General features: G+C 42.0%; 1 protein-coding gene across 2 annotated transcripts in view; it reads right to left on the reverse strand.

Annotated features, from left to right (window-relative positions):
* Positions 1 to 26,913, reverse strand: part of ITK (IL2 inducible T cell kinase) — an 82,290-nt gene that overhangs the window by 39,365 nt on the left and 16,012 nt on the right. For both annotated transcript variants that reach the window (XM_023726566.1, XM_004371265.1), the window contains exons 2-5: positions 10,767 to 10,871; positions 9,066 to 9,147; positions 7,499 to 7,627; positions 3,389 to 3,429 (exon numbers count right to left, since the gene is read on the reverse strand). In XM_023726566.1, coding sequence (XP_023582334.1) covers positions 3,389 to 3,429; positions 7,499 to 7,627; positions 9,066 to 9,147; positions 10,767 to 10,871 — 357 coding nt within the window. The remainder of the gene's footprint in view (positions 1 to 3,388; positions 3,430 to 7,498; positions 7,628 to 9,065; positions 9,148 to 10,766; positions 10,872 to 26,913) is intronic.

Below are 26,913 nucleotides of genomic sequence, written 5' to 3' on the forward strand. Positions count from 1 at the left end.
AGTGTCCCATATCCTGTACAACTTTTGAATGTCCTGTTTGACCAAAACCAAAACCAAACCCGCTGCCATCAAGTTGATTCCGACTCATGGCAACCTCACATGTTTCAGAGTAGAACTGTGTTCCATAGGGTTTTCAATGGCTGTGATTTTTTTGAAAGTAGATTGCCAGGCCTTTCTTTTGCGGCACTGCTGCAAACCACCAACCTTACGGTTAGCAGGCAAGCACAAACTGTTTGCACCACCCAGAGACCTTTCCCTGTTAGACAGTCATGTGGTAAGAAACATGTTTATGATAATAATATATAATAATGATCTGAGCCTAGATCCTACCTCTACCCTATACAAAGTACTGGGTTTTCCAGGAATACAACTACCTTGTGCATTAAGGGAATATTATATTTGGTTTAGTTTCCCAAATTTCAGTTTAGTATGGTCTAGTTACTGAACTTTACCAAGAATTATTCACCATTTGGAAAATCATATCACAGATGGTGACACTGTGTTTGAGTCACTGATACAACATCCCTGTATCAGTCTACATTTGCGCTGGCAAATTCACTGGAATTCTACCTACAAGTGCATGCAATCAACTATTTCATTATATCTTCCAGTACAGTCATGATCCAGTATTTATATATAGAAATATATATTATTTTATGCAAATTATTTTCCTTTATTTATTTGAGTACTTAACCTGGTTTATTTTTTAAATTACAGAGACAGCATTTATTGATTTCTAGAAATCAATAAATGGTAAGTTATATTATATCTGAATTTCTTTTCTGGATAATAAAAGGGGATTTGTAAAGTATTTGTTACAAAAAGGGGGCATTGGGTCTGATAGGGTTGGGACTCACTAGATTAGAGTGCGAAAATGGAAGGACAGCGTTTGGTGAGACTGTGAGACTCTGGGCTCAAAAGGGCTGGTTGTGGCTCAGGTGATAAGGGGAGGGAGGGATAGATGAGAGGCCTGTCTCCCAGCCACTCTGCTTCAGGCCTCAGAACAGCCCTGGCCTCTAAGAGCTTCGCCTGGTCTTGGCTGGAGAGAGCTCCACTGAGCTGAGAGAGGCTTTCCCAGAGAGTTCAGGTAGCAATGGCAGGGATAAAGTGTGTTAACAGGAAGGCAAGAAGAAAGGACAGAGACAGGCATGTTCCTGAGTGGCCCCTCAGGAAACCAAGATTGGAAGAAGCCTTGAAGGAGAAGCTGAGTTCCCAGGTATGTAATAGGGGCCAAGAGGAATTGGAATTTGGGCTTCAATGTGCACATGATCTTGTTTTCATCCATAGGCTAGAGGCCTGAAATTGTCAGTTACACTGATCATGGATAGTGTCCATCCTGACCAAAAAAGAGCCGCCCTCACCCTTTGGTGAGCTGATCCTATCCCACTGTCTCCTCCACATGGAACGTTAGGCCTGTTAGCTTAGATCTTGGATTAAAAATCTAGCTTTTCTATACGCCAACCCAAGATGCCATCACCACTTAGGGGACGGAACAAGAAGGTGAAGAGAGAAATGTATTCCAGTGGCTCAAAGTAAGAGAAACATTGAAATGGATGTGTGGTTGAAACCAAAACAGTAATTCTAAAACCCTTGTGGTCAGAATGTTAAAAACAGTATCAACACTGCTTCTTTAAGAAGTCTGAAAATCCAGATGACTTGGACTGAGGAAGAACAGACTGGCAGCATTTTCTGTCTTCCCCTTTCATTTATGCCGAAAAGAAGATGAGAGCAGACTGGGTTAAGATCTAGAGGTGTGGATTTAGGTGAGACTGGGGAGGAACCAACTGTAAGCCAGGGCAGTGGGATCCCAAACCATATGTCCAAGGAAGGTAGGGAAATGTTCTTTAGATGATCAATGAAAGAAGAGGGAAGAGAGCTCATTTTCTGCTACAGTTCACATACATTTCTTTCCTCTTGCTGGGGGTAGGCTGATGACAGATCTAATAACCAGCCCAAGGTGTTGAGGATTCTGAGCCTATCTGCATGGGGAAGCTGCCAGATTTAAAATTTCATCATGTCAGCAGAAGGGAAAAAAAGCAAAGCTCATCCTTCAGGAAGAAGCATCAGGAAGTAGAATCAGTAGGTTCTGCAATAAAGGGCAAGTACTCAAATGTGGGGAGTTCCTGGGTGGTACAAATGGTTAATATGCTCAGCTGCTAACCAAAACGTTGGCGGTTCCAGTCCACCCAGAGGCACCTTGGAAGAAAAGCCTGGTGATCTACTTCTGAAAGATCAGCCATTGAAAACCGTTCTACTCTGACACACCTGGGGTCACATGAGTTGGAGTCGACTCCACGGCAAATGGTCAACTCAAATGTGGATACTGGCGTCAATATGACCACAAAGTGAAGGCTGATCCTTCACTCTCGTATTTATTTTTTTCTCATTGACAGAATAAGCTTCCCCAGAGTAGATTGTACATTGTCTAAGTAATGGAACTCAGTATACCATAGGCCAATGGTTCTCAAACTTGAGCGTGCCTCAGAATTGCCTGGAGGCTTATTAAAACACAGATCCCTGGGCTCTATCCCTAGAGTTTTGGATACAGTGGCTCTCAGAAGGGGCCTGAGAATTTGCATTCCAAACAAGCTTTCAAAAAAACCAAAACCAAACCTGTTGCTGAGTAGTACTGCCCCAAAGGGTTTCCAAGGAGTGGCTGGTAGATTCGAACTGCCAACCTTTGGGTTAGCAGCCTGATCCCTTAACTATGGTGCCATCAGGGCTCCAAACAAGCTTCCAGGTGATTCCAATTCTGCTGGTCCATGGACTACCATTTGAGAACTACCACTAGAGTGAAGACCACCACACCAGATACTCTGCATCCTACTAGCTTTACCACTAAGTTGCTGAGCGGCCTTGGACAAGCCTCAAAACCTCTCTTGGGGCTTCATTTCCTAAACTTTAAGATAAGAATAAAACTATAACCCTTTGAAAGGGGCAGAAGAGGGAGTATTGAACTATAATAACGGTGGAACTGCTTTAAAAATGTAAACTATTATTGAACGCTTGCCTTCAAACTGTTTATACGTCAAGGTATAGAGTAAATACACAACTTTATAAAGACATGAGCCATTTTTTCACCCCAAAGTGGTCATGTGGCTAGGCACACAGCTTGATATCAACAGCTGTTTGTCGAGTGAATAAAGTGAGGTGGAAATTTAGCAACTGATTGGTCCTTTTACGTGGACAGACCGATGAGACAATTCAGTCCCAAGATACCCAATGTGTTGAGTTCAACTGAGTCACGACTTCTGCTACGTTGACCCAGGCTCTGAGAGATATGGCAGACAGAGGGGAAATGCGAGTGGGAACATGCTAGTCGAGCAGCCTGCAGCACCGTGAGCCCCCCGCCCCCCGCCCCGCATCTGGAGCTTGAGAGCTCACTCACCCTGTTATCTTCAGGAGTAGGAGGAAGAGGCTTCTTTGAAGCTGAAACAAGAAAAACAGAAAAAGAAAATGAGCATGAAACTACACGAGCCCAGCCGGAGGTGAGCAGCCAGGGGGGCTTTTCAGAGAAAAGGGGCCTCAAGGAGAACAACACAAGAAAAGGGGCCAGAAGGAGAAGATGAGACACAGAGAAACCAGAATCGGCATGGTTAGAACCTGTGATTAATTTCTTTCAGCCTGCTGGTTCCTGATTCCTTTTTCTAGGAGATACTGGAAACTTCCAGAAGTCAACATTCTCGGCCTCTCCCTTTCTGTATCCCTAGGAAAAACCTAAGCCAAAGGGTCTGACAGCAGGGTTAGGTGTGTGCCCTTCTCTGTAGACACAGAGCCTTCCACGAATGTACCTGGCACCTGCTAAACCCAGGAGTGGGAATCAATGACTCAAGGAGACTGTGACTCACTGGCTTCCTGATGCTGTGGTGGCTTGGGGAGGGAGTGGAAGAGGTGGGAGGCCACTGTACTGCTTTTTGAGAGGGTGGTATCCATTTTTAGTTGCCTTAGGCATCTGAATACGTATTCTTGCTGTCTTCCCAAACAGAACCCTGCAACATCTCTCCCTCTCTCTTTTTATCTCTCTGTGTCTCCCTGTCTCGCCTCCCTTCTTTATCTCTCCTCATGCTCTTCCTTCTTTTCTCCTTTTCCCTACTTTCTCCTCCTTTCCTTCTCTCTCCTCTCTTCACTCTCTACTTCCTTTTATCTCTCCCTCTCTGTCTCTCACTATATCTCCTTTGTGGCACTTCAAAGGACAGGCCTGAAATCAACAGAACAAAGCTGTGTGTCTGTGGGTCTGGGAGGCACTGCACAGGCTTCTACCTAAGACGCCTTAATAATTAGAGATAAGAAGGAGATGGGCTACAAAGATAGGCAGTGAGCTCCTTCAATTGGCATATCCCCATGTCAGGGATATGGCAGAGGAGATTCTCCTTTTGAAACTGGAGCCCAGCCCCTGTGCCAACTCCGTAAGCAAAAACAGGACAGGGCATTGATGTGGGCATACAGTTAGAAGACAAGAAGGGTAGGAAGGAAAACGCACATAATAGAAAGTATGGTTCCTATTCAGCACTCAACTTGGAACCAGGAGACTTGTGTTCTAATCCCAGCTCCACCATACACAAGCTGTGTGGCCTTGGGCCCCTTCCAACATTGAACATTCAGTGACTGTTCTGTCTTTCTTCATCCTCTGGCCTTGCTCTTCCCTTCCTTCCTCTCCCTCTGTGCTCAATTAGTACATGGTGAGGATCAGGGCCAGTTCTCACCACAGAAATGGGTATTGCTGTGGGCTGGGTGTAGTAGGGCTCGTTTTTGTTCAACCACCTCTGCTTCTTTCCAAGCCATCTAACCACCTCCCAACACACACACACAGACACACACACACACACTCCTGCCTGTAGCACTATATCTAAGCCTCAGATTCTCCTGCCCACAAATAAGATGAGTAGACACAGTTACCATTTATCAAGAGCTCATAAGTGCCAGCAGCTGTGCTAAGAGCATTCCATAAATCAGTTGAGTCTTCCAACAATCTCCGCTAAGTATCTACTTATCATTACCCCCATTTTACAAGTGAGGAAACTGGCTCAAAGGCTCAGAGGGATTGAATAACATATATGAAGGTACATAGCAAGGAAGTGATGGGGTTGGAACTCAGAGGCTTTTCACTCTGAAGCCGCATGCTCTTAGACCCTGTGCTGTACATGAACCCAACACCAGGAATCCTATGCGCTTTCACCCAGAGCAGATGGCCATGTGCTATGTTCACAGTACAGTGTGCTTCTTGAAGCTCTGCTCCAAATGCTGTCAAAACTGTGGTACACGGAGCAATTGAAGCAGTTTCGAAGAGGGGAGAGTGAGGAGATGTTCAGAAGGGGAAATGGCAGAGGGCGGAAATGCAACAGCAGGACCACTAGCTGAGCAAATGCATGGGGCACCCCCAGAAGTGACCATGAGTAGTTAGGCCCTGGGTTTACATGGGGAAAAGTTCAACATAACCAGCCCCCTGCCCTCCCTAAGAGCAGTCCTGGTGAGTCATTCAGATGCTCCTAACACCTCAGTGTGTCTACCACTCAGTTCGGGGAAATACTGTGTACCCTAGAGAGGAATAGCTGCAATGTGAATGATGTAAATTGCAAAATGGAAACACAGATTCAAAGAACTTCAGAAGTGAAAGGAAGCTTAGTGATTATTTCATACTAGGCCTCCTAAAGCCTCCCTTAGCATTTTAGAGATGAGGACATTAGGGCCAACTGACTTATCAGTGGTCCCCACAGCAAGGTGCTGAGAGGAATTTGAAGACCAGATCTCTGGCTTTGGAAAGGGCCTTTCACTCACTGAGAGAAGCCCATGCCATCTTATTACTGTGGTGGATTCCACCCATATAAAACCTTCCAACTCTTTTTCATTAAATACTGGGCTTCATAAGCAAGGCATGGTCAACAGGGCTAACGTAGGGTATTGCTGCCTTGATAAATATTAATTTTCTGGGCCAAAGGACTCGTAGACTTGAACGACTTTCTTTCCCAAAGTGGAGGATGAGACGTGGTGGTTTTTAAAGTGTTACTGGGCAGGGCTGTGACTCAGGAAACCACGGAAAACCAGTCCATGTGTTACATTTAGTGCATCCGCCTAGAGTTTGTCAATCAGAGGTCTTAAGTTTTAGTGCAAAAAAGAAATTGACAGAAGAGAAAAGGTAACAGGTAATGGAGGTTGAGGGGAGAGAAGAGTGCAAGCAAAATGATCCACATGGGCCATCATTCCTATTCACCAATCAATTTGCAGAGCACTTCCAAGCTACGTGACCTTGGGCAGACCAACCTACTCATGGCTTCCATTTCTTTAACATCACACCATCTTCCTTGAGAGCATAATGCATGTAGAAGTGCGTAACAGTGGAGTTGCACTTTACTGGGGTGTTAAGGTTCCACAGTCAGCACAGAAGTTAAAATTGAGTTGCCCTTAAATTCCCATGACCCAAGCCTTTGACCGCAAAGGCCAAGAAACAACTTTTGTTTTCACTTTTTTTTTAGACTGTGCTGTGGCCTTCTTTTCTCTGAGACTGTGGAGGTCAACGGCAAGTCTGAAGCAGAGGTGAGAAGAAGCCATTGAGTAAAAAAAAGATTTTTTTTTTTTTTTTACTTCCCTTCCCTACCCCCCTCCCTAAGTGCACAGAGCTGAATTCATGTAATGAAGCACATGAATGATGTGATACCACTGTGAATAAATAGTATTATATATCCATAAAGGCTGTCTCTGATACTTAAGTCCACCACTGTCTGTCAGTTTGTCATACTGTGGTGGCTTGCATGTTGCCATGAGGCTGGAAGCTATGCCACCAGTATTTCAAATATCAGCAGGGTCACCCATGGTAGATAGGTTTCAGCAGAGCTTCCAAGCTAAGATACGCTAGGAAGAAAGGCCTAGCAATCTACTTCCAAAAATCAGCCAGTGAAAACCCGATGGATCACAACAGAATATTGTCCAATATAGTGCTAGAAGATGACCCCCTATGTTGGAAGGCACTGAAAATACAGTGTCTGCAACAATGGAGGTGAGCATACCAACGATGGTACAGGACTGGGCAATGTTTTGTTCTCTTAGACCTGGGGTCGCCATGAGTTGCAGCTGACTTGATGGTAACTAACAACAGTACTTCAGTAATGCCATTCCCATTTCCTACCGGGAAGGGTTACAGCAGTGCTTCTTAAACCTCACTATGCACATAAATCTCCTGGGGATCTTGTGAAAATACAAACTTTGATCTAGTAGGTCTAGGGTGAGGCCAGAGAACCTGCATTTCTCACTCGCTCCCAGGTCATTTTGATGCTGTTAGTCCAAGGACCATGCTTTGAGTAGCAAGGAGCTATAAAGACATCAGCTTTGAGATGGGGGAAAAGAAATCAGCAAACTTGTGGTAGAAGCAGAAGATTCCTTTCTGAAAATTCTGAAAACCCAGAGTTTTCTATCCAATCCCTGACACTCCAGAGAGCTTTTATTACCTAAGAGCACAGAGCTCAGTCATTTCAAAAAGAAGAAAGGGAACTCCTCAGTTTCTTACCGTTTTTGGTTGGGTCGTACTCGGCACAGCCTGCTGCAAGCTTCTCCAGCTGGGCACAGCACCTCCACCTCCCGTCTATCCAGAAATTAGGATGATACTTGGGTACCAAACTGTTGTTGTTCCTTGTTTCTGAAAGGGGTTGGTGCCAAAAGAAGAATTATTTCTTTGTTACTCTATCAACGCACCAACTTTATAACTCTCTGGGATTTGACCCTGCCGCATGAGTCTGGGTGATTAGTCGAGATAGCCAAATGGCCTAGCACTGCCTGTTGGGACCCCATTTGAGGCAATAACTGTGGAAAAAGCCGGGACTCAGATTTTTATTCTCATTTTTTCCAGCTAGAGTAATTGTGGCTCTAGAGATTTCAGATGGTTTGCTTTTGTCCCAATGCGTTTACTTTGTTGTTGTTATTTGCCATTGAGTAGAGACAGGTTGATATTTAAACCCAGCTCTCTTGGCAAATCCAGCACTAAATAGAACTAATAGTAATATTGACTGAGTGCTTTCTTGGGGATGGGTATTGTTCTCAGTTACTTCTATGTACTGACTCGTTTAATTCTCACAATCACACTATGTACTTATATAACCATTTAAAATGTAACCACTAAAAAATATAAAAACACTTCTTAGTTTGGAGCCTTACAAAAACAAACAATGGGCTGGATTCGGCCAACTCTTGTACTATACTATTTGTTGCTTCCAGTTTCCAGGGGAAAATTTGGGACCTTCCAACAACACCAAAAAGGAGGTTACTAGTCAGAATTTGTAGCTGAGGAAATGGAGATGTGGAAGGATCAAGTAATGTGCCCAGGGTTACACACTTCATAGTTAGCAGGGCTAAGATTTTCACCTGAGCCGCCTGGCTCCACATCTCATGTACTTAAACCCTGGGCTGGTTAGCCTAATTATGCTGACAGGAAGGCAAGGCTTATGAAATACCTTTACGGATGATCTGAAACAACAAGCTAGGTAACATTTATTGGGTGCTGACTACGGGCCTGGTTAATTCTCAGAACTTTATTCACAGGCTTTGGAGGCAGGTACTATTATTCCTGTCTTCTTTTTTTTTTTTTTTTTAAACAATAGATGTGGAAACAGAAGCATGGAGTAGTTAAGGAAATTTCCCAAGTGCACACGACTAGTAAGTGGCAGGATTCAAATCCATTTAACTCCAGGACCCATGCCCTTAATCTTCACATTATACTAGGAGTTGGCAAACTTTTTCTTAAAGGTCCAGATAGCAAATATTTTAGGCTCTGTCAGCCAAGAGGCGACATTGAAGATATTATGTAGGTATTTATGTAACCGTTTAAAAATATAAAAACCATTCTTAGCCTGGGATCTTACATAAACAAATGGCAGGCTGGATATGGCTAACCCCTGCACTACACTATTTGCTGCCTCTAGGGCTCAGGGGAAACTTGGGACCTTCCACCAACACCAAAAGGGAGAAGTGTTTGATCATCAATCAGCTGCTCCCAAATGACACTCTATTCTAGTGTAGAACCAAAGCCCATTATAGGATCAAGGGGTCTCAGGGACTCAGTCATACGGGAGTTTACTCACCTTCTTTAAGGGCCAGGACCCAGCGTTGCCGGCTCTCTCGGTCTGGAGCAAACACATACAGGAGGTAGTTATCATGCACGACCTGGAGACAGTACACAGAGTCAAGGTGAGCCGTACACTCTGAGACGAATGACTGACCACAGGCCCATCTGGCTTACTGGGCTGTGGGCTGGATCTCAGGTGCTTGTCAACATATAGGCAAACATCTGGATGATTAGGGAACTGGGGTCACTTTTACCCAGGTGTTTGGGGGCTGTGCAGATACAGGGTGAACCTCTGCAGCATAGGCGCCTCCTCACAGTTGTGTGCCACCAGTCAGCAATTGCTACATTAACACAGCAGACTTGACAGCACAATTACTTCTCATATTTATTTTTCAGTGATTAAAAAAAATCTTTCTGTCATGGGAGAAAAATAAGATATTAGATAACAAACGTACAATCTGGTTAAAAAAACTTTTATTTTGAAATCATTGAAGACACACACAAAATTTCAAAAACAGTACAGAAAGTTCCTGTGTACTCTTTACCTAGCTTTCCCCAGTGATAACATCTTACGTAACCATAGCACAGCTTCAAAACCAGGAAATTCACGTGGGTACCACACTATTAACTAAACTGCAGACCTTCTTTGTATTTCATCAGTTTTTTAATGCCCTCAATTGTAACCAGGTCTTAAAGACTGGAAAATACGTGCCATTCCTTTTACTTTCAGTCCTAAAACCACCAACTCATGGGGGTCACTTTTCTAGTAGGAAAAAAATCCTCCTCTATGCCAGATTAAAAACGAATATTCACCCCTCAGTTTGGCAAACCAGAACAATGCCCTTGGATGTGCGAGGAGATATCCACTCCTGCAAAGCTATAAATGCCACGAGCGGTAACAAGATTTAAACAATGCCAGGACCTAAAGCCTCTAAAGAGATCCTCTGTCAGCTCCGTCCACAAGAACTTTCTACAGTGATAGATATGTTCTATATACGTAAGGTCCCATGTGGTAGCTACTAGCCACATGTGGCTATAAAACCAAAAAAAACCAAACCAAAAAAACCAAACCCATTGCCGTTGAGTCGATTCCTGCTCATAGTGACCCTACAGGACAGAGTAGACCTGCCCCATAAGGTTTCCAAGGAGTAGCTGGTGGCTATAGAAATGTGAAATATGACTTGTGTGACTGAGGAACTTAGTTTTTTATATTAATTCATTTTAATTAATTTACATTTAAATTTAAATAGCCACACGTAGCTAGTGGCTACTGTATTGGATGATGCAGTTCCAGCAGGTTCCCAGACTGTAAAATCTGAGTCTTCTTACCCTAGAACCTCCAAGCAATTTATAACCAAAGATTTCAATCTGTTGCCCCAAATCATGGAGTAAACTGCTCTTGAAGAACATTAGGCTTGGGGCCCTTGATGACAGCCTTTTTCCTCCCCTCAAGGCAGAGTAATTAGGACCTTCCTTGAGGTAGAAAAGACATGAGGCAGAAGACAGTGAGAAATAACAACATTTTCAAGATTCTGTACTTAATCTTTGTTGAATGAATCTGTCATTTATTAAAAGAACACAGAAGACTTCTTAAGGGCTTGGTCTCAGTTCTAATCCAGGACCAGTCATTCCTTCCCCACCTTCTCTTACAATGGCTGAGGGTTTTAACCACAGTCCAGGGAATGGGAGCTATCCCTCTTAGGCCTGATGGACTTACCTGAAATGGGTATTTATAGTGGCATGGGATGCTGATGTCGCTTTTCACAATCTCAACACATTTGATTCGGGAGAGTTCAATGGAGCCCTTCAGTGTTCGTTTTTTCTGTGGGGAGAAAAGCACATTCCATTTAAACAAGAGAGAAGACAGAATAGTTTCATCTAGATTGCTTCTAGAAATCCATTACTGGATAAGATCCACTAGCTTTGTAAACCAAGACCCCTAAATATCCAGAAGCTGCCTGCTGGCCCTCAGTGCTGAAGAAGACAATGTCAGCAGACTCCTGAGAGACATGACCGTTGAATCGCCTTCTCGATGGGGTGACTGATTCCCACTCATTGAGGTAAGATGTCTTATATCCCATTGTCCTTATGACAAATGGCAGCACTGAAACACATATGTGCAGATTTTCTCTGCTCTTAATAGCACAGTAATTGAACTCAGGCCTGTGCTGGGTGGTGATGTATACCTTTAATGGAAACTTCCTTTTCTACGACTTGCTTCTCCATGTCCCTTAGTTATCCAGAGTCCCACAATGACTTCTACAAGACATTCCTGAGCCTGCTGTATAATTATCCCTTCTCTATCCCACCCCTCACCTCCTGTCAAATCTTACCCATGTCTCAATTCCTTGGACTCTTGCTAGATGTATTTCTCTGATAACTAATTCACATGACGGTGTTCATGATTTATAATGTGCTACACGATACCCATTTCTAAGGGTCCTTGTTCTTGGAGAGTGGATCCCAGGGAATATGATGCCTTATCCAATGGGATAGATTCTATTGGTGAACTATCAGGCTCCACGGAAGGCTAGTTAAGAGCGTACTAGCCTTTTAGAGCATAGCAGCCTTTCAGAGCACAGCAGCCTTTCACAGGTGCATAGAATTAGGCCACTGAGAATAGAATTTAATTCAGCTGTGAAACCAGTTGCACACTACCTCATTACACCATATCCTTTATAAGGAAGTAGTAACTGGTGATGAAATGGGCACAAGGTTGGAAAGGGCCAGGTTCGAGTTTAGGCTCTGCCTCTGACTAGCTCTGTGACCTTGGGCAATTCATCTAACCTCTCTGAACCTTGGTTTCCGCATTGGTAAGTGAGGATAATAATACCTACCCTTTAAGGGCTGACTGAAGAATAAAATGGGATGATGTAAACAAATGACTTGACTCATAATAAGTGCTCTCAATAAAGGGTGCTCTCCCAATTAAAGAAGTCTAGGAAGTCCTAACTATTGCAAAAGTGAGCTGTGATATAGGAGTGCACTGGGGTGGTATTCAGGGAGCCAAGACACCATCAAATTCTCCAGAACTGAGCTCAGTCTTTACTTCCTATTTTTTGATCCCCAGCCTGGATGCAGATTTTTGCTTTAGTACCTGAGACACAGAACCTAGATGGAAAAAGTCAACATGTGTAAAGTACTCCCTATTTAATGCAGGGAAGCTTTGTGGTGTTTCTTTTTCCATTTTCTTTGTGAAAAAATACTCCACTCACTTTTGAAAATGCAACATCTATCCACATTCATTGTAATAAATCAAACGATATGAACATATGTGAAGAAAATATTTATAATGTCTATTTCATCCTCTCCACTCTCCTTAGATAGCCAAAGTTAATCATTTAGAATGTATTCTTCTTTCCCCCACACATTTATAGGCTATATATAAACAAAAATGAGCATCTGCTCTACACAGTGGTCTACGACTTGCTTTCGTAACGTAACGATGTATTAACGGGTCTGTCTTCCCTTAAAACCTCTGAAAATACATGTGTCCTTTGGACTCCTACTATCTTCTCATTTGGAGTCTCCCACAGCTAGAAATACAAGCCCTGATCCTGACCATAATCATAGTTCTTTGGAATGGCTAATCTGTTTTTCAAAAACAGAAGGGCACAGGGAGCTGCCTTTGCAACAACCGTCTGAAGCTATGGGTAAACAGGGAGTCTGAACTTTGAGGTTACCTTGTTATTCGACCTCTGTTGGGTTATTTCCTTAGCAGTGTACACAGTGAAATGAAACAAAAGGTTCATGGCAGTAATATGACAACTCCATTTGCAGATAATTTTGTCTTTGAAACCCACTGATTCCAGAGCTCCCTGAGAGTACAGACCAGGACATGTACCACCACGTCCCCAGTGCCAAGCACAGTGGCTAACCTGGGGTGGGGTCGGGGGAGTGTGATGAATGAAGGCACCAAGTTGGAACACAGTTAAAACAATCTTAATCAGATTTACGGCTAATGCATTTAGCAATCTAGGAAATATCGATTGAAGGCCAGCATTAAGCCAGGCATTTTTCTGAGTGCAGGAAATAGAGTGTTGAAGATGATAAGACACTCTCTTGGAACTCACAATCTGAGAAGGCAGACAATAAACAAGTGTTGGAAAGAGGTGCCTCTGAAGAAAGGCCTGGGGATTTGCTTCCAAAACGTCACAGTCTTGTAAATCCTGTGGAACACAGTTCTACTCTGCACATATGAGGTCACCATAAATCGGAATTAACTCGACAGCAACTTGTTTGGTTTGGTTTGTAAAGAGAAAAAGAATAGGTTTGATGTGATCAACTTGTCGTCAGGGCAAGCATCTCTGGAGAAAGGGCTTTTGAGATCAGAAAGTTAAAAAGGAGCCAGATCTGAAAGGTTTGGGGAAGTGAGCATCTTTGCAGAGGGAACAGCAAAAGAGCAAAAGTTCAGAGGTGGAAAAGTGCTGGCTGCATTCAAAGAACAGAAAGGTGCTTGGAGGGGCTGGAGCCCAATGTTGTGAAGGCAAAGTGGCACCCGAAGAAGTCTTTCAGGGCCAAATCATCCAGGTAAGGGACTTGGATTTAATTTTGAGAGCAACAGGACGCTATTGGAGAAAAGATCATCTCTAACAACCAACTTCCCTCCACCGATCCTGAATATTTTTAGGTTCTTCATGTGCCTCTTCATCACTATGACTTGAATTTTGGGTATCTCAACTTTTGCAATGGAAACCCTGGCAGCGTAGTGCTTAAGAATCCAGCTGCTAACCAAAAGATCAGCAGTTTGAATCTACCAGGCGCTCCTTGGAAACCCTATGGGGAAGTTCTACTCTGTCGTGTAGGGTTGGTATGAGTCGGAATCGACTCGATGGCAATGGGTTAGGTTTTTTTGGTTTTCAACTTTTGCAACATAAAACAAAACATAAAGCCTACAATCATGTAAAATGGTTAAGTGCATTTTGTCATTTCTATTACCAGTGTATTTTAGTTTGTAAAAGTCTTCGTACTGGATTTTGTTTCCTTCTCGTGATCATTTTATGTGCCCTTGTGGTTATCTGACCAGACTTTAGCACAATAACAAATGTTCACGGAATGAAAAAATAACTGCATGAATAATCTCCATTTTACAGACGAGGAAAGTGAGGTTGAAGCGGTCAAGTGTCTCACCCAAGGCAGCTCAGTTGATAAGGTGGCAACCACAGCTCAGATGTCCTGACTACTTGCCAGAGCACATTTCAAAACATGACATAGTCTTTTAGGTGGACCAACTTTTGAGAAGCTTTTATTAACCAGAGAATCTATAGGGCTTGGCATCAGAAAGACATGGTTCAAATCCTGCCGCTGCTACTTACTTGATCTTGGGTAAGTCACTTAAATTCTCTAAGCCTCACTTTTCTCATTTGAAAAACCAGGCATGATGACACAAACATGCTTCATAAGGCTGTTACAAGGATTACATAAGCTCATTCGTGCAAAGTAGTTAATATAATGCCCTGTGCACAGACAAATAAGGGTGGCTAACAGCCTAAGACCCTTGTAACCAGCGCATAAAGTGAAGGTAACTATTAACTGGAGTTATTAATAGGAAAAAAAATTCTTTGTGAAGTTCTAAAGCAGTGCTCCACCACTCGTCTGTCAGTTTGTTGTACTGTGGTGGTTTGCATGTTGCTGTGATGCTGCTGGAAGCTATGCCACTGGCATTTCAAATACCAGCAGGGTCATCCATGGTGGACAGGCTTCAGTGGAGCTTCCAGACTAAGACAGACTAAGAAGAAGGACCTGGTGATTTACTTCTAAAAAAAATTAGCCAGTGAAAACCTTACAAATAACAGCAGAACATTGTCTGATATAGTGAGCCCCTCAGGTTGGAAAACCAAAAAAACCAAACCCATTGCCGCTGAGTCAATTTCAACCCATAGCGACCCTATAGGACAGGGTAGAACTGCCCCATATGGTTTCCAAGGAGCACCTGGTGGATTTGAACTGCTATCCTTTTGGTTAGCAGCTGTAGCTCTTAACCACTACACCACCGGGGTTTCCTTCAGGTTGGAAGGCACTCAAAATACGACCGGGGAAGAGCTGCCTCTACAAAGTAGAGTCGACATTAATGACATGGATGGAGTCAAGTTTTCGAGGCCTTCATTTGCTGATGTGGCATGACTCAAAATGAGAAAAAACAGCTGCAAACGTCCACTAATAAGCAGGACATGGTACAAAGTACGAAGCTAGGAAAACTGGACATTGTCAATAATAAAATGGAAAGCTTCAAGATAAATATCTTAGGCATTAATGAGCTGAAAGAGACTGGTATTGGCCATTTTGAAGAAGACAATCATATGGTCTACTATGCCAGGAATAACAAATTGAAGAGGAATGATGTGGCATTCATTGTCAAAAAGAACATTTCAAGATCTATCCTGAAGAACTCATAGCGACTCGACAGAAACGGGTAATGGTTTTATCCTGAAAAACAAAGCTGTCAGTGATAGGATAATATCCATATGCCTGCAAGGAAGACCAGTTAATACAACTATTATTCAAATTTATGCACCAACCACCAATGCCAAAGATGAAGAAATTGAAGATTAACCAACTTCTGTAGTCTGAAATTGATCAAACATGCAATCAAGATGCATTGATAATTACTAGTGACTGGAATGCAAAAGTTAGAACCAAAGAAGGATTAGTAGTTGGAAAATATAGCCTTGGTGATAGAAACAACATTGACTATTGCATGACAGAATTTTGCAAGACCAATGGCTTATTCATTCCAAATACCTTTTATCAACAACATAAATGGCAACTATATACGTTGACCCGTCTGGATGGAACACACAGGAATCAAATCAACTACATCTGTGGAAAAATACAATGGAGAAACTCAATATCATCAGTCAGAAAAAGGCCAGGGGTTGACTGCAGAAGACACCATCAATTGCTCGTATGCAAGTTCCAGTTAGAGCTGATGAAAGTTAAAATAAGTCCATGAGAGCAAAAGTACAACCCTGAGTATATTCCATCTGAATTTACAGACAACCTCAAGAACAGATTTAACACATTTAATACTAATGAGCAAAGACCAGACGAGTTGTGGGATAACATCCAGGACATCATACATGAAGAAAGTAAAAGGTCATTAAAAAGAACAGAAAGAAGGGACAAAAATGGCTGTCAGAAGACTCTGAAACTTGCTCTTGAATGTAGAGTAGCTAAAGCAATCGATAGAAATGATGAAGTAAAAGAGCTGAACAGAAGCTTTCAAAGGGCGGCTTGAGAAGACAAAATAAAGTATTATGATGAAATGTGCAAAGATCTGGAGTTAGAAAACCAAAAGGGAAGAACATGCTCAGCATTTCTCAAGCTGGAAGAACTGAAGATGAAATTCATGCCTTGAGTTACAATATTGAAGGATTCTTCAGGCAAAATATTGAATGATGAAGGAAGCAGCAAAGGAGATGGAAGGAATACTCAGAGTCACCATGCCAAAAAGAATTTGTTGACGTTCAACCATTTCAGGAGGCAGCATATGATCAAGAACTGATGGTACTAAAGGAAGAAGTCAAAGCTGCTTTGAAGGCATTGGTGAGAAACAAGGCTCCAGGAATTGACCAATGGAGATGTTTCAACAAACAGATGCAACGCTGGAAGCACTCACTCGTCTATGCCAAGAAATTTGGAAGACAGCTACCTGGCCAACCAACTGGAAGAGATCCATATTTGTGCCCATTCCAAAGAAAGGTGATCCAACAGAAAGCAGAAATTATTGAACAATATCATTAATATCACAGGCAAGTAAAAGTTTGCTGAAGATAATACAAAAATGGTTGCAGCAGTACATCGACAGGGAATACCAGAAATTCAAGCTGGGTTCATAAGTAGATGTAGAATCAGGGATATCATTGCTGATGTCAGATGGATCTTGACTGAAAGCAGAGAATACCAGAAAGAATTTTACCTGCGCTTTATTGACTATGCAAAGGCATTCTACTGTGTGGATCATAACAAATTATAGATAACATTACAAAGAACGGGAATTCTAGAACACTTAAATGTGCTCATGAGGAACCTGTACATAGACCAAGAGGCAGTCATTCAAACAGAACAAGGTAATATCATGTGGTTTAAAATCAGGGAAGGTGTGCATCAGGGTTGTATCCTTTCACTATATATATTCAATCTGTTTGCTGAGCAAATAATCCGAGAAGCTGGACTATATGAAGAAGAATGGGGCATCAGGATTGGAGGAAGACTAATTAACAACCTTCAATATGCAGATGACACAACTTTGCTTGCTAAAAGTGAAGAGGACTTGATGCACTTACTGATGAATATCAAAGACTACAGCCTTCAGTATGGATTACACCTCAACATAAAGAAAACAAAAATCCTCACAACTGGACCAATAAGCAACATTATGATAGAAAAGACTGAAGTTGTCAAGGATTTAATTTTACTTGGATCCACAATCAACACCTATGGAAGCAGCAGTCAAGAAATCAAATGATGCATTGCATCAGGCAAATCTGCTGCAAAAAACCTCTTTAAAGTGTTGAAAAGCAAAGATGTCACCTTGAAGACTAAGGTGCACCTGACCCAAGCCATGGTGTTTTCAATCACCTCTTATGCATGCGAAAGCTGGCAGCGAACAAGAAAGACCAAAGAAGAATTGATGCCTTTGAATTGTGGTGTTGGTGAAGAATATTGAATATACCATGGACTGCCAGAAGAATGAACAAGTGTGTCTCGGAAGACATACGACCAGGATGCTCCTTAGAAGCAAGGATGGTGAGACTATGTCTCACATACTTTGGACATGTTATCAGGAGAGATCAGTCCCTGGAGAAGGACATCATGCTTGGTAAAGTAGAGGGTCAGTGAAAGAGAGGAAGACCCTCAACAAGACGGATTGACACAGAGGCTGCAACAATGCGCCGAAACATAGCAACGATTGTGAGGATGGCACAGGACCGGGCACTGGTTCTTTCTGTTGTACTTGGGGTCCCTATGATCAGAGCTGACTCGACATCACCTAACAAAAACAACAAAGCAGTGCTGTTCAATGGAATTATAAAGTGAGTCATATATGTAGTTAAAATTTTCTAGTAGCCACATTAAAGAAGCAAACAAACAAGCTAAATTAATTTTAATAACATATTTTGTTTAACCCAATATATGTAAAATATGATCATTTCCACATGTAGTCAAAATAGAAAATTAATGATGAGATATTTTACTTTTTTTGAAATGTAAATTTTTTTTGTGTATTTTACAGCACATCTCAATTTGGACTAGCCATATTTCAGGTGTTCGGTAGCCATGTGTGGCTTGTGGCTACCTTTATTGAATAGTGGGTTCCACGATTTCCAAGGAAGATTTCTCCACTAAATTCAGAAGATCTCCTTTGATTTCTTAATATTCATTGATTTCAGACATGAATTTTAAGAGACTTTTGTGCCTTAACACTCTGATGGGTGAGCCTGAGATTAGGTCTGCTCTTCTATTGGAACAGGTCTCATATTCCATCATCAAAACTCTCTCATTCCTCCCAAATGAGTGCTTGGGTTTCCCCCCTCACAATCCATCCTGCTTTGGCAGGCTTTTTCCGAAGGCCCTGAGTCTGGTTCCCCTCAGTCAACCCAAGACCTGACACTGGTAGCAACAGGATGAGCTGTGCACCCCCACCAGGCACTGGGGAGCAGCCAGTCAACGAGGTAAACACAGTTCAATCTGGGAAATGCTGATTGCCTATAATCATCCCAAACAACTGTACTCTTTCTGAAAAATGCCAGCATAAAGTCCTCCAAGGAAACCACACAAAAGCCACCAGAGAGACAGTGACCAAGTAAATCCTGCCCATGTTCTTACTTGTTATTCTGTTTGCATTACTCGGGGTGTGGGTTACAGGACCATGCTTGGCCTGGCCTCTTTTCTTGGCCATGGGCAAAGTTATGCCCTCCCCGTACGCCAGCCACTGTTTCACCCTGGACATCTGGCCTGTGTCAAACACAACCCAACAAGATGCTGATGCCCATGTATTTGCACAAAGGCAAGCTTGTGCAAGCAGCTTTTAGATCTTCTTTCTTTTAATGTTAATACATTGTATGAAATAGAGTTTGGATTGGCCATTTCAAAGAGAGAGACAGAAAAGATCAACAAAGACGCTATCTTTTTCTGAGCACTTCCTATACTCCAGGCTCTATGCTGTTTACTCATCACACCAACTCATTTAATCATAACCTTACGAAGTATTTCCCCCCCATTTTACAGATAGTGCTCCCTGGGTGGTACAAATGGTTAATGTGCTTGGCTGCTAACCAAAAGGTTGGAGGTTTGAGTCCACCCAGAGGTGCCTTGGAAGAAAGGCTTGGTGATCTACTTCCAAAAAATCAGCCACTGAAAACCCGACGGAGCACAGTTCTACTCTGACTCACATTGGTTTACCATGAGTCGGAATCAACTCAATGGCAACAGGTTAAAAAAAAAAAAAAAAAAATTTTTACAGGTAAGGAAATTGAGGTTCAGAGAGGCTGAGTCTCTGAGTAAGTGGCAAAGCAGCATACAAGATCAGCTCTGCCTGACTCCAAAGCCTGAGCAGTTAACTACTACGCTTCATGGCTTTGCACTTGTTTCGACTTTCCATTACCCCCACCCAATGCTCAACAATCACTTTCGTGACCTGTTTCTCTAAGTCTTGCCCAGCAGAGCTTTGTTTGTGTAGCATTTGCTTTTGCTGGATTTCAACACAGAAGCACGTTTCCTGGTTCCTCAGAATAACAACCAGCTCCTCTTTATGCCTCTAACACTAGCTCTCATTGCTGGTCAGCTAACCCAGCAGATACAAAAGAAAGAGATTGTCTGTCCACCTTCCCTGGACTGAGGAATTCTCCATCTTTTCTGAAAAACAGCAGCATTTCAGCATTGTGCTCTGGTATAGCAGAGTGGTGAAAACTTTCAGGACAGGCAGACTTGGGTTTGAATCCTGACCTGACTCCAATCAGCTGTGCAACCTGAAACAAGTGTCTGTTATGGATTGAATTGTGTCCCCCTAAAAGTTTGTGATATAAATCCTAATCTCCATACCTGTAGTTATAATACCATTTGTGAATAGGCTGTCTTTGTTATGTTAATGATGCAGGATTAGTGTAGCGTATGTCTTCTTTTTTAATTGTACTTTGGATGAAGGTTTATAGAACAAATAGTTTCTCATTAAATAGTACACAAATTGTTTTATGACATTGGTTAACAACCCCACAGCATGTCAACATTCTCCCTTCTCGAACTTGGAGGACCTTTTTTTTGTTGTTGAAAATATACACAGCCAAAGATACACCATTTCAAAAATTTCTACATGTACAATTCAGTGACATCGATTACATTCTTCCAGTTGTGCTGCTATTCTCACTATCCTTTTCCAAATTATTCACCCTTATCTTCAACTCACTGTCCCCTAGCTTCCCATCAAACCTTTTGAGTTGCTGTTGTCAATTTGATCTCACAGAGATAATTCTTTTTTTTTTTTGGTACTTTATGTGAAGGTTTACAGAACGAATAGTTTCTCATTAAACAGTACACATATTGCCCTATGACAATGGTTAACAACCCCACGACATGTCAACACTGTCCTTTCTCAACCTTGGGTTCCCTATCACCAGCTTTCCTGTCCCCTCCTGCCTTCTAGTCCTTGTCCCTGGACTGCTGTGCCTCATTAGTCCCTTTTTTTGGGGCTGTCCAGTCCCCAGCTGAACAGTGAAACTCGGCAGTGACTTCACCACTGAGCTAAAAGTGTGTCCGGGGGCCATACTCTCGGGGTTTCTCCAGTCTCTGTCAGGCCAGTAAATCTGGTCTTTTTTTGTGAGTTAGAATTTTGTTCTACATCTGTCTCCAGCTCTGTCCAGGACCCTCTGTTGTGATCCCAGTCAGAGCAGTCAGTGGTGGTAGCCGGGCACCATCTAGCTGTACTGGACTCAGTTTGTTGGAGGTAGCTGTGGTCCATTAGTCCTCAGGACTAATCTTTTCCTTGCATCCTGTTCTCTTCACTCTTCCCGGCTCCCGAAGGGTTGAGACCCATGGAGTATCTTAGATGGCTACTCGCAGGCTTTTAAGACCCCAGACGCTACTCACCAAGGTAGAATGTAGAGTAGGGTATGTCTTGAGTCAATCTCTTATAAGATATAAAAGGAACAGATTAAGTAAGCAGAGATGGGGTAAGATAGATGCCAAGACACATGGAGATCTCCAAGGAACCAGGAAACTGAAAGTGAAGAGACAAGGACCTTCCCCCAGAGCCAAGGGAGAGAGAAAGCCTTCCCGTAGAGCCAGTGTCCTAAATTTGGACTTCTAGCCTCCTAAAACGTGAAAAAGGAAATTTCTGTTTGTTAAAGCCACGTACTTGTGGTATTCTGTTATAGCTGCACTAGATAACTGAGACGTGTCTCAACCTCTCAGTTGCCTCATTTTTTAAAAAGTGGGAATAATAATTGTTCCTTAATCATTGGTTTATTTTAAGAACTTAAAAGAACTACATACACCTACTAGCAAATTTAAATCACTCAAATGACAAATCAATCACTCACACATGACTTCACTTTTTTCCTTCCCCAAATGCTGCCTATAAGACCTTGTTCTTTTGTCTGTACGTGTCCACATATTCTTTCGTTTTTTGCGTTTTTGCAAATATAATTCCTGTAATCAGTAGCCACCATTTTGAAGGACAACATTAACTTCTAACTGGCGATGCTGGTGATTTTCACAATCCTGAGTCATTTGTTTATTTTGCCCATTATTTGTAAAAATCAGGGCAAAACCATGAAAGGGGTAGTTTGCTGGTTTCCCAACTGTGCCACATTCGCGTTCACTTTCTGCTTTTAACTTTCTGCTTCCCCTCTCAGTCTCCTGTCAAAACTTTCCCCAAATAAGTGAACAGCATAACTAACTGATAACTTAAAGCTTGGCTTGCTCCACGGGACCTTGGATTTGGACAGTTACCAGAGGCTTAGCCAAGAAGGAGACTTGACAATGAAATTTCAGACATCAGCTGAGAGAATTTTTCTAAGGGAACCACCTAGGGGAGTGTTGGATTGAAGACTTTCCCTGGATTACATTGTAAAAGTAGCTACGCACGGCATTTATCCAAATTTCTTAAGAGTAGGAAATCTTTCTGGTGGTGATTTTTAACAAGACATTTAAAAGAAGAGACTCAATGCCTCTTCTTAGTACAGCCACTGTACCAACCTGAAATCCCACAATGACACAAATGAAATTAAAGCTAATGTCATATGAAATGAAACTTTAGTGACTGATCTAGGGGTTGTTTTCCTTGCTCCCAGCAGAATGCAGAGTATCAGTTTGAAAATTGGTTCCAAGGGTCTTCCTGGGTTCTAGTTTCATCCCCTCTGTACAACGTGCTCAAGGTGACCCATGAATTCCCTCCCATTCTCCTAACCCAGATTTCTGTCTCTTACGACAAAAGGAGCTATCGTGTGGCAGGGGGAGGAAAGCAGGGATACTGAACTTGGCAAAGCCACAGTTTGAATACTGACATGAAATGCTGCGCAAGTTATTTCTCTTCTCTGAGCTTGGTTTCCATTTCAGTAGTAATGGGAATGCTGATAGGCGCTGCTCAAGGTTATTATGGCCTGAGCTATGGGCAGGCACCTAGCATGGTGCTTGGTACCCAACAAAGATGTGACCATTACTGTTTCTACGAAAAAAGGAGGAAGTTCGAAAAAAGTAGCATCCTCTAAAACACCAGCCCAATTTTTATTAAGCTGTTGCTGGCTCCTCCTCTCCCTAGCTCATCTTCAACTGGACCTAACTCCACTAAACTTTGAAGCTCTGGGAAGATCTAGAGGTAAGACAGTAGATTTTGAGGCTCCCTGGACCAATTTAAAGCCAGGAAACTATGATCCATCCCACACCTGCCCTCTTCTCTTTCCTCTTTTCCACAAGACCTTTTAGTCATAATGAAACCATAGTCATCCGGCCTTCTTCACTTCAGCGTTTTCATACTGTGGTTTACTATGAGGCAGATCGTGCTGTGAGGAAAACACACTTATCATCTGCCATCTCGTCAATAGTAGCACTCTGACTATCCAAAAGAAAAAAAGTGAGAATTTTACCAAATAAATAAAACGAAAGAAAAAGAAAAGAACTATACTCTTAAACAGTCTCTGGAGGGCAATCTGGGATCTTCTATTAAAATTATAAATGTATTTTATCACAATAAACTATTAAGAGCAGATTCCTGTAGGGGTGTCCTGGGGTTTGAGGGTAGGGAGCGGAAGACAGCTTTTTCTTTTCACCTGATACTCTTCGGTACTGTTTGAATATTTTTACCATGAACATCTATTTCTTTTGTTGTATTAAAAAAGAGTTGACTAACACTGAACTGTGCATGTAGACATTTTTGAAATGGTGTATCTTTGGCTATGTGTATTTTCACCAAAAAAAAGTTTGAGAAGTTAGAGGGTTGATATGTTGTGGGGTTGTTAACCAATGTCATAAAACAACATGTGTACTTCTGTTTCATGAGAAACTATTTGTTCTGTAAGCCTTCACCTGAAGTACAATAAAAAAAATTAAAAAAAAAGAGTTGACTAAAATAAATAAATAACTTCCCTCACAGGATTTATTCTACAGAAACATTTGTTCAAAATGTATAAAGATGTAAAAATAAGGATGTTCACAGCAACATTATTTATCACATTAAAAACCTGAAAAGAACCTCAAAATCCACCAATAGGGGACTGGTAAAATTAGTTACGGTTCATCCATTCTGTGACTACTGGAGGCTGTTAACACTGGCTCTTGCTTGTGGGTGGCACTTTCGCAGGCTTTCACAGTCTAAGTTATGTATTTCTGTAACACTTGAAGTTTTTACAGTGAGTGGGAAGGTTTAGTAAGCAGAAAAATAAAGCTAATATCTTACAGCAGTCAGAAATTTTAAAAACACTGCACTGTAATACAGCATTGGCCAGTGCCTACCAGGGAAAGCTAAGTGGTATAAATTACATGCTGGGTACACAAGATGATGCCACTCTTTGCCCTTGTAACCTCATAACCCCATTAGCAATAAGGAGCAGCCACACAGCACCTGTCACCTGCTCTTGTAAATCCATGGAGATTCAAGCTCATGACAGACTCTCTCATGTACTTCTTGAGGGGTAACCATTTTCTTCACAGATTCTAATAACTCAAGTCTGTGTGCTTTTATGTGGGTGTATTTCTCTTGTAAGTGAAGCAATAGTTCAGGAATAATTTCTGAACACTATCCATCTTAGATAAAAATAAAAATGTTCCTACCATTAAAAAATAGTGGTTAAGATTTGCTTAGAAAAGTGGACAGAGAGAAAAAAGGACTTATTTTGAAAATCAGAACAAGAGCTAGGTGTCATGTGGCAGGCATGAAGTATATCCATCCCCAAGGTGTCCTGCACACCATGGCACTCGGCATCTCTGATCTGTGAATGCTCTTTCAAAGTCCTCCTGCTTTCCGGAATAGGGAATATAAGGTTTTCAATGAGTTTAAAAGAATGTATTTTGTATTCTTCCTTTCAAGCACTGAAGAGTCAGTAGCCAAATTATGTAAACTGATAATTCATTGCATTTCAGGAAATAACTCCTTGCACTGAGGCAAGGATCAATTGATATTTGTTAATCGATTGATGAAAGAAACAGCAAGTAACACCAAGTGTGCAGCACAAAGTGATATTTGTGAGTCACATGACAAAATTCTTTTTTCTTTTTTAGAAACTTTTCCCATACAAAAATTTATACATACATTGTTATGTGACTCTAAATGCTCTCCCCATACTGTGATAGCACACTCCTCCTTTCCACCCCTGATTCCCCATCTCCATTCTACCAGCTCCTAACCCTCTCTGCCTTCCCATCTCACCTCCAGACAGAAGCTGCCCATTTTAGTCTCTTGTATTTACTTGAGCTAAGAGGCACACTCCTCATGAGTATCACTTTATGTCCCACAGTCCAGTCCAATCCCTGTCTGAATTGTTGGCCTTAGACATTGTTTTAGTTTTAGGCTGATAGAGAATTCAGGGGCTATGCTTTCTGGGGTTCCTCCAGTCTCAGTCAAACCATTAAGTCTGGTATTCTTACTAGAATTTGAGTTCTGCACCCCACCTTTCTCCTGTTCTGTCTGGGACTCTCTGTTGTGTTCCCTGTCAGCGCGGCCATTGGTGGTAGCCAGGCACCATCTAGTTCTTCTGGTCTCAGGCTGATGAAGTCTCTGGTTTATGTGGCCCTTTCTGTCTCTTGGGCTAATACTTTCCTTGTGTCTTTGGTGTTCCTCACTCTCCTTTACTCCAGGTGGTTGGGACCAATTGATGCATCTTAGATGGCTGCTTGTAAGCTTTTAACACCCCAGATGCCACTCACCAAAGTAGGATGCAGAATATTTTCTTAATAAGCTTTGTTATGCCAGCTGACCTAGATGTCCCCTGAAAGCATGGTCCCCAGACTCCTACCCCTGCTACTCTCTCCCTCAAGTGTTTGACTGTATTCAGGAAACTTCTTACCTTTGGTTTAGTCTAGTTGTGCTGACTTCCCCTGTAGTGTGTGCTGTCCTTCCCTTCACCTAAGATAATTCTTATCTACTATCTAGTTAGTAAACAACCTTCACCCCCCCTCCCCACCCTCATAACCATTAAAGAATGTTTTCTTCTGTGTTAAACCTTTTCTTGAGTTCTTATAATAGTAGTCTCATAGAATATTTGTCCTTCTGTGACTGACTAAATTCACTCAGCATAATGATCTCCAGCTTTCTCTGTTATGTTTCACGGCTTCATCGTTGTTCTTTATGGTTGCATAGTATTCCATTGTGTGGATAAACCATAATTTCTTTATCCATTCATCCGTTGATGGGCACCTAGGTTATTTCCATCTTTTTGCTATTGTGAACAGTGCTGAAATGAACATGGGTGTGCATATATCTATTCGTATGATGGCTTTTATTTCCCTAAGATATATTCTGAGGAGTGGGATTGCTGGATCATATGGTACTTCTATTTCTAGCTTTTTAAGGAAGTGCCAGATCGATTTCCAAAGTGGTTATACCATTTTACATTCCCACCAACGGTGTATAAGTGTTCCAGTCTCTCCACATCCTCTTCAGCATTTATTATTTCTGGATTAATGCTAGCCTTGCTGGGGTGAGATGATATCTCATTGTAGTTTTGAACTGCATTTTTCTAATGGTTAATGATTGTGAGCATTTCTTCATGTGTCTGTTAGCCACGTGAATATCTTCTTTGGCAAAGTGCCTGTTCATATCCTTTGTCCATTTTTTAATTGGGTTGTCTTTTTGTTGTTGAGGTTTTGCAGTATCTTGTAGATTTTAGAGATTAGACACTGATTAAATTTGTCGTAGCCAAAATGTTTTCCCCAGTTTGTAGACTGTCTTTTTACTCTTTTGGTGAAGTCTTTTGATGAGCATAAGTGTTTGACTTTTAGGATCTCCCATTTATCTAGTCTCTCTTCTGGTGCTTGTGCATTATTACTTATGGTTTGTATTGTGTTTATGCCATGTATTAGCGCTCCTAGCAATTGTCCCTATTTTTTCATCCATGATCTTTATCATTTTCGATTTTGATCCAGTTTGACTTAGTTTTTGTGCATGCTATGAGGTATGGGTCTTGTTTCAGTTTTTTGCAGATGGATATCCAGTTATGCCAGCACCGTTTGTTAAAGAGACTGTCTTTTCCCCAACTAACAGACTTGGGGCCTTTGTCAAATATCAGCTGCTTATAGGTGGATGAATTTATGTCTGGATTCTCAATTCTGTTCCATTGGTCTATGTGTCTGTTGTTGTACCAGTACCAGGCTGTTTTGACTACCGTGGGGGTGTAATAGGTTCTAAAATCAGGTAGTGTGAGGCCTCCCACTTT

The sequence above is a fragment of the Trichechus manatus genome, unplaced genomic scaffold, assembly GCF_000243295.1.
Source record: "Trichechus manatus latirostris isolate Lorelei unplaced genomic scaffold, TriManLat1.0 scaffold00011, whole genome shotgun sequence".
NCBI classification, from domain to species: Eukaryota; Metazoa; Chordata; class Mammalia; order Sirenia; family Trichechidae; genus Trichechus; species Trichechus manatus.